This window comes from Typha angustifolia, chromosome 7 (assembly GCF_048772165.1).
Source record: "Typha angustifolia cultivar Huaian chromosome 7, ASM4877216v1, whole genome shotgun sequence".
Lineage (NCBI taxonomy): Eukaryota > Viridiplantae > Streptophyta > Magnoliopsida > Poales > Typhaceae > Typha > Typha angustifolia.
The window spans coordinates 1,001,029-1,013,659 of record NC_133245.1 but is presented as its reverse complement, the minus strand read 5'-3'; the positions used below and the strand labels follow the sequence as shown (position 1 = coordinate 1,013,659).

The following is a 12,631-nucleotide window of genomic DNA, read 5'->3' as shown; positions in this document are numbered from 1 at the left end:
CTATGAGTGTGCATACGGCATACCACTGACACTGAGTTAGGTACGTTCAAGAACGATTCTTTTCTTATTAAAATAAATAAATATATTTGCCACATTTAAGACATATACCCTGATGCAACTAAAATGCGACCAGATTATTGGTTTTAAATGGAGATGATTAATTAGTGGGGGGCAAAAGTAAGCAGGACGACACGTGTACATAAGCAATACAAGCTGTCAGTAGCAGTGTCGGAAGGACGGGATATTTCCACGAGGTGGTGGCCCACTCCTCCAGAATCCATCCTTATCCACAACCACCTCAGCCCACAGCAACGGGTCCGTTCCAACTCGCTTACGATCACCATCGTGCAGTATAAACTTTTACCTACCGTGTTTCCAACTACCTCGTCAGCTGAGTAGGGTGAGTGGCTTCTTTTCTCGGCTCGAAACTTGGCTCATTTGCTTTGCATTGAGCTCAAGTGCTCAACTATAAAAGGTTTAGTAAGGCATATTGATATTATTACTCTCGGCTTAAGGCTCATCTCTACCGTGTTTCTCGCTCGGCTCCATCTTCTGGAAAACTCTTTTCACTCTTCTTAGTGTCGAGTTTGTCATCGTCGGTCAATTCACCCAACGGTGGTGGTAGTACATATGCCGGTGCTATATAATAAATCAATGGCACTTCACTCCTTGGCAGTAGAGATCTAGCCATGGTTCTTCTTGACAAGCTGTGGGATGACATAGTAGCCGGGCCTCACCCTGACAAAGGCCTCGGCAAGCTAAGGAAAGTCTCCACTTCAAAACCATTAAACATCAAAGGTTCTCTCATTATTTCTTCCAATTAATTATACTTTGTAAGCAACCTTATTAGTAAGTTTAACTGATTTCCATATATACTTCTGTTGGGTTTTGGTTGTGTGTATCATAAGATGTGGAAGTAGGAGAGAGCAGTAACAAGTATCAGCGATCGCTATCGATTCCGGCTTCGCCGGGGACGCCGTCGACGCCGACCACCCCTTCCACCCCTCGGAAAGGCAACGTGTGGCGTAGCGTCTTTAACCCGGGAAGCAACCTTGCAACCAAGACCATCGGCTCCGACTTATTCGACAAGCCCCTGCCCAATACCCCTACCATCTACGACTGGTAATTAATATGATTAATTGCATAGTTTTGAAGCCTTAGAAGGGCTTATTTTGAAAAGGAGAAGATCTTTTAGTTCATACGTTTGCTACTGCAGGCTCTACAGTGGTGAAACAAAGAGCTCCCACCGTTGATAGGTGACATAAGAAGTGTCTTCTTGGAGGAGTAGATGGGATGGATGTAAATACTAAATACTTTTATCAACTCTCTCCTTCTCTCTCTTTGATGTTTGCTGAAGTGTGGTTATCTAAGTAGTCTCCCTAACTAGAGTTTCTTGTGTTGTTAAGCGTGTAGTAGACTTTAAGAGTGGTATTTCTAATGATATTTTCTAGATTTTGGTGTAACTTCTATCTTGATCAACTTTGGATGTGAATATTGTGGGCTAGCTTGGCAGTAAATTATTGCAGGATCACTTCAAAGTATTGCTATTGATGGGGTGACATCATGCCAGCCAGGATGGACGAGATTTCTCTAATATTCTGTCCTTAATTTGAGCATAACCTCCAAGATAAGATTTTGTAAGGTAGGAAAAGTTGATCAATAGGTCTATAGGTAGATATATGGATAAGATGGATGTCTCCATCATCGAATATGACTAGCAGCCAAATGACGGGAAGGCAAGTTAATTACTACCTAATTCATCGTTTTACATTCGTCATATGTTGATTGATTGTATTTTCCAATTAATTAATGAAGTCAGAATATGGGAGCAGAGTACCTTCAAAGAAGCAGTATAACTCTTTCAAATTACAAGACTATGACCAATTGACTCTAAATTATCCTCCAGAAAAATTACCTGGCAAATTTTAAAGTTTAGATCGAAACAAGTAAGCAGTGACGTCGTAGAAAGATGACTTATAGAAAAAACTAGTGCTGAGATTGTGATCCAAAGAAATTCTCTTACTACTATCCATCACGGCACTGCTCAGGCAACCATCTCGTTATCACACGCTCTTCCACTGTAAACTTCTCCAAACATGAAGGAAGACTTGCCTCACACCCATTTCGGTTCACGCTAATTTCTAACAATGTCTTTGCCACGCTGCCACAGACTCGGACACTGCATTGCACATCTGACCGAATATTCAGCCGAGCTCCGTTCTGATTGCCATTACCTTCTGCGACGACGATCACAGCGTACTCCGAGTGAACGAGAGCTGGGTGGTGCCGATATGCTACGAAATCCACGCCATACTGAGTCCCCGGACGCATCACCCAGTTCTTCCTCCTAAGATGAGCATAGGCCTTGTAATGCTCTGGAAATGCTGGATTCTTGGATGCTATGTACTTCCATAGCTCTGGGTCATTCATGGGTTGGTCATTCTCTCTTACAACTTTGAGGCATTGGAGTTGGTGTCTCATGTAGAAGACTTCCTCCATGCCTAGCTGAAACCACTGCTTGTTGTTACTGTAAGTGTTGATTTGCCGACCGAAACACGCGCGGTTAAGCAAGTCAGCGGCGTCTGGATCGGCGCCGAGGAGAGCAGCAAAATCACAGAGGATTGCATGTGTTTCTTGCTGGACTAACATGGATTGGAGCTGCAGGATTATCTGTGACATTGGATTGGCTTCTGCGATGGCTGCGGAGCCTTTTCCCTTCCATCTTGGTGTCATGAACTCCATTTTGACCACAAGATTTATTTGATAAAGGAATGTTGGTGTTGTTTCCTGAGGATCCAAGGAAGAAGTAACACAAACTTAGTTCGTGATATGATACAAACTACAAAGGATAGCATTGAGTCAAACATTTCATCGAACACATGGTAGGCTACTAAAAACAACCACCTCTGCGGCGAAACTGCATACGCGCCGCGCCGCGCCGCTATATGGAACTATATGAGATTAAAACGTACCAATTAATAAGTTGATGGACGACTTGGGGTGGCAGTAAGTCGGTGGGTGAACAGGACAGTTTACCGTCTCAGTGAATGAGCTGAAGCCTTTCTTTGACGTGCCAAGCTCTAATTCTTCGCAATACCAATCATTTAATATAATTTATCCTTTCCTTTACATAGGCAGACATAAGTATATATAAAGAGGAAGTGGGAGAAATATTACAATCAAGTGGATTTTCAAAAAGATATCAACAGATAATATCAGGTACTGGTTTAATTATCAAGGAAAAAAAGGACTTTTTGCAAATCACCACCTACTTTTGTAGATATATCTATCTGGAGAGGGAATCAGCAGATCAAATCGCAAGTATGGAAGATGAGGCTAATGCAATCAGGGACAGTTATTCTAGTAGCTCCAAGAACATCAGTGAACCAGATAAAGGAGAATGGAAAGCAGTATTGAGATAAGTCAAAACTTACATCTAATGACAACCACCTCATTAGGTCCTGTATATAAAACTATAGTTAGATAGTAACTGCATACAGTGCCAATTAGCAAAAGCAACCTTGTCCTGTGATCTCTCAAGTAATGAGCAGTCAATATTGGTATACCAAGTTGAAGTTTGTACAGCAGTTTTGATAAAAGAAGATTGCTAACTGGATAGAAAACAAAGGGTAAACATATGTTCTGATTTCCTGACTGATGATATTGAAATAGAACATTTATTTACATTATATGTTTCTTCAAAATTGGAGTAAGAAACTTCGAGGTCACTCTCCTTGGACTTGATCGGCAAATTAACAAGGTCAGAGGTCAGGCATCAGATCCAACAGCATCAAGCCATGAAACAACTTGCTCAATCGAGGGCCGGTGTCGCGGATCTGGGCTAATGCACTTGCATGCAGTCTCGAGGACCATCAGAAGCTGCTTCTCATACACCTTGTTCCATATTATGGTATCAAATATCTGCTCTTCCTTCTTTTCAGACTTCATTTGAATCACCCATGAAACCAAGTCCCTGCAACCTTTTGCCTTGCAAACATCTACCGGCCTTCTGCCTGTGAGAAGCTCCAATAGAACAACACCAAAGCTGAAGACATCTCCTTTAGTAGTGGCTGTCAAAGATTGGCTGTATTCAGGAGGAATGTATCCTAAGGTGCCCACCAGGTCAGTTGTCACATGAGTGTCATAGGGATGGATAAGCCTTGATAGACCGAAATCTGCTAAATGAGCTTCAAATCTTTCATCGAGGAGAATGTTGCTTGACTTCACGTCGCGATGGATGATGTTGGGCTCACAGACTTTGTGTAAGTAAGCCAATCCTCTTGCCGAACCCTGGGCTATTCTAAGCCTGGACTCCCACCTGACCAGAGACCCACCATCTACCCTTTCATGCAGCCAATAGTCAAGACTCCCATTCTCCATGTAGGAGTAGATCAGCAATCTGTCATTGCCATACCTGCAGTAACCCTTCAAGGAAACAAGGTTCTTGTGCTGAGCCCTTGAGAGCGCTTCTACCTCTGCCCGGAACTCTCTTTCCATCTGTCCGCAGTCACCAGAAAGCCTCTTGATTGCAGCTTTTGTACCATCGGGAAGATATGCCTTGTATACCAGGCCAAAACCTCCACACCCAACTATATTTGCTTGATCAAAATTGTTTGTGGCTTTCAGAAGGTCAGAAATGGTTAACTCCTTTGCCTCAGAATTTTGAAAGAAAATTACCAACTTTGAACCTGAGTCGCATGATCTGCTTGACCTGTCTTCCACATCCTCTTCATCCATTAAATATCCGACCTCCTTCCTTGACATGTTAAGCAAGACAACAGCTAGAAGGACTGCAATACCCACACCGATACTGATGGTTATTCCAAGTATGCTACTTCTTCTCATCTTATTGCCACCCTCATTGGACTGGATTTCAGGACTCTGGGTCATTGCCAATTGACTTCCATTACAAGGACCGGATGACCTGCAAAGTCCTGGGTTACCCTCAAAGCTTGAGTTAGAAAAACTGAAGAATTGGCCCCCGGTTGGTACATCCCCTTGCAAGTTATTATGGGCTACACTGAACTTTGACAAGAAGGTAAGTTTGCTCAAAGACTTGGGGATAGATCCATTGAGATGATTCCATGAGAGATCCAACACCTCCAGATTCTCCATATCAGAGAGGGTGTCAGGAATGCTTCCAGAGATGTTGTTATTGCTCAGATCTAACACATGGAGTGCTCTTAGATTTCCAAACTCTGGCCAGATTGTCCCATTAAATCCATTGTTATTCAGATACAAAGATGGAGGAAAGCTTGAGAGTTGATTGTACTGAAGGCCATTTGTGCTTTTGTTACGCTTAACATATAATGGCATTCCGATGAAGTTCAAGGATGGGAACGGCTGAGCAAGAACAAGACTCTTTAGTTGCGTCAAACTCTTCGGAATACCCCCAGTCAAAGAATTGTTTGAGATGTCAAAGTAAGTCAGGTATTCGAGCTGTCCAATCCAAGGAGGAATTGAACCGCTCAGGTGGTTCCACGACAAGTCCAGGACTTGCAGCTTCTTGCAATCCAGTAACCAGAGGGGAATTTGGCCTGTAAGAGCACAGTTTCCTAATGCCAGTACCTCCAAGTTCTTGAATCCATCAGAGTATTCTGGGACCTCTTCTCCATGGAAGTTCCTGGTGAGGATAAGTGTAGACAGTTTCTTGCACCGCCGGAGCACGCTTAGTGCCCCTGGTAAGTTCTGGAAGCTATTGTTAGACAATGATATTACCGAAAGCGATACAAGGTTTTCATACTCCTCTGGAACTTGACCAGATAGGCCATTCTTAGCAAGACTCAGGGTTTTCAGTTCTTGACAACTGGAGAGGCTAATAGGAAGAGGACCGACGAAATGATTTGTAGCGAGATCAAGAGAACTTAAGAATGGCATGCCAGAGAAATCAAGATTGATGGGACCCGTTAGTGAATTGTTTCGGAGGTCGAGCTCTTTAAGCATAGTACACTGAGCCAAGGAAGGCGGGAGGTCGCCGGAGAAAGAATTGGAGTGAGCAATCAACTGCTCTAGCATTGTGAGGTTCTGGAACACATCAGGAAGAGGGCCAGAGAATTGATTGCCAGAGAAATCTAATGTTCTAAGTCTGGAGAGCAGATTAATCCTGATGCTAATACTACCAGAGAAATTATTCGAAGAAAGTGATAGGTTCTTCAGTGCCACCAAATCAAAGAGAGATCCAGGGAGATTACCTGATAGCGAGTTGTAACCAAGGTAAAGCTCCTGCAAACTAGCATTGCATCGGAGAGGGCCGCCGTCCGGGAGCGGCCCGGAGAACGAGTTGGCTGATAAATCCAAGACCCGAATCGCCGGAGAGCCGACGCAGAGGTCCGGATCGATCAACCCCGTGAAAGAATTGTTGCTAGCATTGAAGTATGATAAACTCGCCAATGTACTGAGATCAACCAGAGAGCCATTGAATAAATTGGAGGATATATTTGCCGCCCGAAGCGCCCTCATGCCGCCAAGTGCGGCGACTGGGCCGGATAGTCCATTGTAGCTGAGATCAACAAGCTCGAGCCGGTCAAGGGTCGACAGCTCCGAGGGAATGCCGCCGGCGAGGAGGTTACGGGAGAGGTCGAGGCGCCGGAGATGAACCAAGTTGCCGAGAGAGCTCGAGATGGACCCCGCTAATCCCCGGCCAGGAAGGATGAGCATGGAAACCCTTGAACCGCCGTCCACGACTGGTGAGCAGAGGACGCCATCCCAGCCGCAGCAGAGATTAGGATCGGACCAATTGGACAGAATGCTGCCATCGGTGAGATTGCCAGAGAATTCCCTCAGTGCCCGGAGGTCCCCGGGGTGGCACAGCAAGGCGAGAACCATAAAAGGGCGAAGTAGACAAACCAAGAAGACCCATTTGAAGAAGAAGAAGGCAATAGTGGTGGAAGAGGGATATCCCATTTGGAAGTGTTTCTAAGAAGACCCAAGAGAGATGAACTGGGTACTATATAGTGCATTCATGCATGTGGGTAGTCGCCAAAAGAGGAGATGAGAAAGACCCACATCCCCAAGAGGACTCAGGAACCAAAGAAAGGAGAAGACGAAGAAGTAGACGGAGAGAGAAAGAGAGAGCTCTAAGACTGGCATGGAAAGAAGAGGGGAAGAGGGCTTGTGGATGAAGCAAGGGTGCTGGATGCTGGGTGCCCTGTGGACCCAACAAAGACCCACCTTCTATGCCAAAATTTCTTCCTTCTTCCCTTTTCTTTTCTCGCCCTCGTCGGCCATATGGGCTTTGTTTGAGAAGCTCTGGGGGCTCCTCTCTCTGTAATCTTTATCTTTGGAGATGTGGGACTAAAAAAAGAGGGAGAGAGAGAGAGAGAGTCCAAACTCCAAAGAGTGGAAGACTGGGAGCTTTTAGTAGGGTAGGGTTGCTGCTTTTCCCAAAGTTAATAAATGCTGTTGGAAGGAGAAGCTCTCTCCGAGTCAGAAAGATGGAATCATAGTAAGCAGGAAAGAAATGGAGGAGAGAGGAAGAAGAGTTGATGAGGTCTGGAATCACCGTTAATGTTAACCATAACAAATGTCAAAAAGGAGAAATTTAAATTTTTTGATCATATGTGATTTACTTTTCTGGCAGTCATGATGGATCACATACGACCTGTGACAACTATAATATTTTCAAGAAAATGGAGATTTTTTTTAAAAAAAAGTGCTAGGAAATCTTCTCAATTGTATTGCTGATTTATGCGGACGTTACATTCTGGAACTTTTCAGTGGCCAAACATGTAACGACCCTTTATTTTAAATGGGATTTTGACTGCTTAGTTAGGTTTGGTTGGTAATGGGCCCCTGTTCAATATGGAGTGGGTGATGCTGCTACCAGATACCAAACCAGTAAGTTTCTCAGCTGTCTTTTTTAGTTGCTTGCTCACAGGTCTCATGCCCTCTACTTTTTTTAAATATATCTATATATATATATATAGATATATAGATATTACTTTGTTGTATCCTACTCTTTCTTCTATTTCTCTCTTTTTTTTATCAAATTAGAGAGAAGAAACCGAATCAGAGTGGAACCGGACGGGTCAGATTCCATGGACCGGACCGGGCTCTTTGTCGCGTTGGAATTGGCGGTGAGCGGACGCAGCGGAGCGGTTTCCTTTTTCCCAGGGTATCCGGATCAAGTCAACTGCTTTGCGTGTCCTTCGAATCACCGCATGTGATCCCCACTCCACTCCCAATGGACCCCACACATGACTAACCTTGTAGAACCGGCAAAGGCAAAAGCTGATCCTGTGCAGGTCAGACCGCTGGAGATTTTCGTACAGCTGGGGTTCTTGAGGCATTCTTTTGTTGGATAGTTATCACCCTTATTGTGGGCTTACTGTGTTTTTGTTTCTCATGTTTAAATATCTTATCACGTAGTCAAGTGTAGTCGTCAAGTGTTAGGAGAAAATAGTACTCGTGTAAGGTTATATACTGCAATGATATTGATCGATGATTCGATGTCTTAAAGTGACAGTGCCGGACCATGAGTCAACTGAGATCACCTAACATGGCTTGTCAAGAGGAAGGTGTTTTTCTTAATGACGAGCTAGTATTGCAAGTCATAAGCCTTTGAACGCGTCACCCAACCCAATTTACTTTGCACGGCCCGAGCCCGACTATCCAATGGGCAACATAGCCCACTTTTGCCCACCTAGCCCGGCCCGACCATTGGTTATCCCGGGCTAAATTGGCCTTCGTACCCAAAACTTCTCTGAGGATATAGTTCTAGATAAGCCTTCCTCCCTCTCCCTCTCCCTCTCTCCCTCTCTCCCAGTTCTGGTGTAGTGGTCGGTGAGACAACGGAATGGCTTCCGCTGCAGCTATGGCCGCCGCCTTCTCCTCCCTCTCCCTACGACCTTCCCTTTCCTCCTCCTTCCTCCCCAGAAGACCTAAAGTTTCGTACTTCATCTCCACCTCCTCCCCCTCTCGTCTCTCTAAAACAACCATTTTTTCCGTCCGGAACTCCGCCGACGCCACCACCACATACTTCGACAGCTTTGAACCCGCCGACGAACTCCCCTTCGATCCCCCTTCCCCACCCGAAGGCTACGTCCCGCCTCCCGCCTTCGACGAGCTGCCGCCGGAGACCGAGGAGGAGATCGCCGCCGCGTACGAGGAAATATACGGCGCCGCGTTCAGCGGCGAGAGCGTCCTTGGGAACGACGTCTTCGCCATGGACTCGAAGCTCAAGAAATCGAGCGGGCTGCTCGGGAGAAGGAAGAGGGAGAAGCTTAACGATGGGTTTGACGAGAGGGTTGTGCAGGTGAGGAGGGTTACTAAAGTCGTCAAGGGAGGTAAGAATTTGTCGTTTAGGGCCATTGTAGTGGTCGGGGACAAGAAGGGGCATGTCGGCGTTGGCGTCGGAAAGGCGAAGGAGGTGGTGGATGCGATCGCTAAGTCGGCGGCGAATGCGAGGAGGAATATCATCACTGTGCCTGTGACCAAGTACTCCACATTCCCTCACAGGTGAGAACTTCGACTTGATTAGCGAACCCAGTTCTCCTTTTCTGGTGTTTGCAATTTGCTGTTTTTCCTTTTGTTTGTTGTATTGATGGAAAGTTGAATGTGGTTTTGCGTTACTCAAACTTGAAGTAGTTCCTTGGTATGGAGCTTTTTCTAGATTTGTTAATCCATCAAGAATGAAATGTAATGTGCTATGCGAGGAGTTTGGAATGCAGACTATTTGTCTTCATCTTTGATAATTTTCTTACTAACACTAGATTCACTCTTAAGATAAGTCATTGACCTTTGAAGAAGAAAACAATTATTGACCTGAATTGCTTCAAACCTAATGACCGAACTTGGTTTAGACAGTCCCTCTGATTGGTGTTGGATGATTAGAAGTTGATGATTATCAACTAGACTCTAATGGCATTATGAAGCTTAAGCCCTGCATCATCTAATGGAATGAGTAGTTTAGTTTCTTGTTTGAGTTGCACGCACTTTGTTTTGTGGTAGTGGTGGGTGCAGCATGTGTAGAGAGGGAGCCAATGAAACCAATATGATGGGACTAAAGAGCTCAATTCTCCCATTTAGATATTTGAATACCTACTGTTTCAAGACCCAATTGCAAGATTGCCAATGAGCTTTTGAGCGGTATCATTGTTACAAATGGAGTATATAGCTTAGTGGATCCATTTTAGTTGACTGGAAAACATAAAGGCTGTTAAGGGTATTTTGGTTCATTTTTAAAAGTTTATTTTGGTACTTTACTACTTTAGTTCATTTATCTCTCACTTTTTATGCCATGGGTAATTCCTCTGCATCAGAAGTCGTTGCCTTTGTCCTGTTGATTTTCTGATGTCCTGGGTAATTTTTATGATTCTTGGTTTCATGAGACTAAACTAATACTTTGCTAAGGTAGAATTACTTTCTACACTGAAGCAACTTGGATTTCTGTGGAATACCTTCCCTTGCTTCATAATAATTTTAGATGGGATGCACTAATTCATGAAGGATTTACTTCAGAGTGAAAGCCAGTATATGAAACTTGCTTTAACTCTTGCATCAATTCTTTTCAACTATGATTATTGCTACAGCGAATCCCATGTTATGTGCATTGTTGCCAATGCCCAATATCATATTTTTGGGAAAAATACTTTGATGATGTAAGGTAAATTCTTTTACTTAAATTTGTCTAACAATCTTTTCAAGAGCATGTCTTGGAGGAGTGAATGCAATCAATCAAGCTGTAAATTCACCTTGGAATAGTACCCCAGCGGAACATTAGTTCCTTCTCCTTCCATGATGATGTGTTTTCTCCTGTGTGCTTTTGAGAACCTATGTACAATTGTCTCTGTGTGGGATTTTCTGTACAACTATATTTTAATGTTTCCTTGATCAGTAGTGTCAGATGTAAAGAATATCAGATTCGTAAACCGATAAAATGAATAGCCAAAAGAAAAATCATCTCAGCTTTTTGTTCAGGTTTGTATGGATTTCCACATTAATTAGCTTGTATTTCATATCTCCAGTTTGATCGTTTTTAAGGACTTATATCATGTTTCGCCAGTAGGTGTATGGCATTTATATTTCTGATAGACAAAACATTTACTAGGTTTTTGGAAGTATTTTATCCCAGAAAGGTTCTGTTTGTGCACGTCTACATTTATCTTCTCTCTCCCTCTCTCTCTCTCTCTCACACACACACCACACACTGCTCATGGTGTAAACTAGAGATTTTGCATCTTTGTTGAAACAAGCGGAGAAGTCAAATTGGAAATCTTTATTGCTAGATATACTCAGTAACAGGAGGCCTATAGTCAAGCTTTTTCCTTGCATATGTATAGATTAGAGCACAAGTTAAATTTGAGTAGACCTCTTCAAGAGGTGACAATTTTATTGGATGTTTCTGAAGAGACTGGAAGAGGTGACAGTTTTTACAAACAGATGTCAATTAGATGCTTATATATGAAAAATGAGTTATGGAGATCATTGCTAAATATTGTAGTCGTTTTTAGAGAATCTTGAATGTGATAAATTTAAATGTAATAACTTCTATACTTGAACTGTTTAAAACAGTCTGTTGCTTACTGTTATGCTTTTATCAATAATGGTAGCTTCTCGATATCACTCTGAAGTCAGTCAGCACATCAAATTGATCTAGAAAGCATTTAACTTTTTAACTTTTCCTTGACTTTACCACTCCATAATTGGTCAACACATCAAACTGATTTTGTCTTGACTGGGTCATGTTAACAAATAAATGTATAGGAGATCACTCAGGTTATGTTTTACACCAGCCAAATGAATTGCCAACTGATAATTATTCAAGTTCCATTACATGATAAGCATATCAGCATGGAATTGTACTGTTTCTGTTGAACTACAAACCTTTTTTTTTTATCTTTATGTGGTTGCTCTCATGTATTCTTTTTTCAATCAATATGCTATAGTAAAAAAATCTTGACTTGCTTTTGCCTCTTCGTTTGCCCAAAACCAACTCTAGAGCTGATGGAGATTATGGAGCAGCAAAGGTCATGCTGAGGCCTGCTTCACCTGGTACTGGTGTTATTGCTGGTGGAGCTGTGAGGATTGTACTGGAAATGGCTGGAGTTGAGAATGCTCTCGGGAAACAAATCGGGAGTAAAAATGCTCTTAATAATGCTAGAGCCACTGTAGTTGCAGTGTCAAAAATGAGGCAGTTCCGGGATGTTGCACTTGAACGAGGAATTCCAATGGAGGAATTGTGGAAGTGAACAACACATTAGAACTCAGATTCTTTATCATGTTTAATTACTGCCTTTTTGCAATTGTACTGATGAAAAGAAGATTGTAACTAGTTTCCTTGAGTTAATGTTCATTCAGAATCGCCAATCTCCAGAATTATGCTCGATAGTTTGTTTCTCAGCTACATATAGAAATATAAATAGCTGCAGAAATAGAAGGAAAAAGAAGACCAATTGGTCGTGTATGTTAAGCTATTTGTATCATTGTATGGCCCAACAAAGTGTTTATTGAGTGGTTGAGATGCTGGAATCAAACTTACAATTTACCTAGCTAGTAACCAAATGATATTATTTCAACCAGCAGTACAATATTCTATTTTATACTTGGTTAAATAGGCTCATATTTCAAAATAAATAAAATAAAAGGAGGAAAAGTTTTCCTATCTTGGATCTGAATCCGGGAAATTTGATCT

General features: G+C 42.8%; 4 protein-coding genes across 5 annotated transcripts; 2 read left to right on the top strand and 2 right to left on the bottom strand.

Moving 5' to 3' along the window:
- Nucleotides 1-638: 638 nt before the first annotated feature.
- On the top strand, nucleotides 639-1,463 carry LOC140762204 (dormancy-associated protein 1-like). Its single transcript, XM_073099845.1, has 3 exons — nucleotides 639-798; nucleotides 909-1,122; nucleotides 1,217-1,463. The coding sequence occupies exons 1-3, from the start codon at nucleotides 690-692 to the stop codon at nucleotides 1,251-1,253; spliced, it is 360 nt and encodes a 119-aa protein (XP_072955946.1). The 5' UTR covers nucleotides 639-689; the 3' UTR covers nucleotides 1,254-1,463.
- Nucleotides 1,297-3,396, bottom strand: LOC140762203 (probable tRNA-splicing endonuclease subunit Sen2). Of its 2 annotated transcripts, XM_073099844.1 has the most exons (3): nucleotides 3,037-3,396; nucleotides 2,905-2,951; nucleotides 1,297-2,787 (listed from the first exon to the last, which is right to left on the bottom strand). In XM_073099844.1, exon 3 carries the CDS (start codon nucleotides 2,740-2,742, stop codon nucleotides 2,026-2,028), a length of 717 nt encoding a protein of 238 aa, XP_072955945.1. In that variant the 5' UTR covers nucleotides 2,743-2,787; nucleotides 2,905-2,951; nucleotides 3,037-3,396; the 3' UTR covers nucleotides 1,297-2,025. The 2 variants fall into 2 exon arrangements, with proteins under 2 accessions (XP_072955945.1, XP_072955944.1); XM_073099843.1 differs by lacking the exon at nucleotides 2,905-2,951 and having other exon boundaries at nucleotides 2,973-3,396.
- Nucleotides 3,397-3,534: 138 nt separating this feature from the next.
- On the bottom strand, nucleotides 3,535-7,513 carry LOC140762202 (phytosulfokine receptor 2). The gene has a single exon (XM_073099842.1). It carries the CDS (start codon nucleotides 6,901-6,903, stop codon nucleotides 3,769-3,771), a length of 3,135 nt encoding a protein of 1,044 aa, XP_072955943.1. The 5' UTR covers nucleotides 6,904-7,513; the 3' UTR covers nucleotides 3,535-3,768.
- Nucleotides 7,514-8,725: 1,212 nt separating this feature from the next.
- LOC140763071 (small ribosomal subunit protein uS5c) lies at nucleotides 8,726-12,422 on the top strand. Its single transcript, XM_073101108.1, has 2 exons — nucleotides 8,726-9,456; nucleotides 11,939-12,422. Exons 1-2 carry the CDS (start codon nucleotides 8,795-8,797, stop codon nucleotides 12,186-12,188), a joined length of 912 nt encoding a protein of 303 aa, XP_072957209.1. The 5' UTR covers nucleotides 8,726-8,794; the 3' UTR covers nucleotides 12,189-12,422.
- The last annotated feature ends 209 nt before the right edge of the window (nucleotides 12,423-12,631 follow it).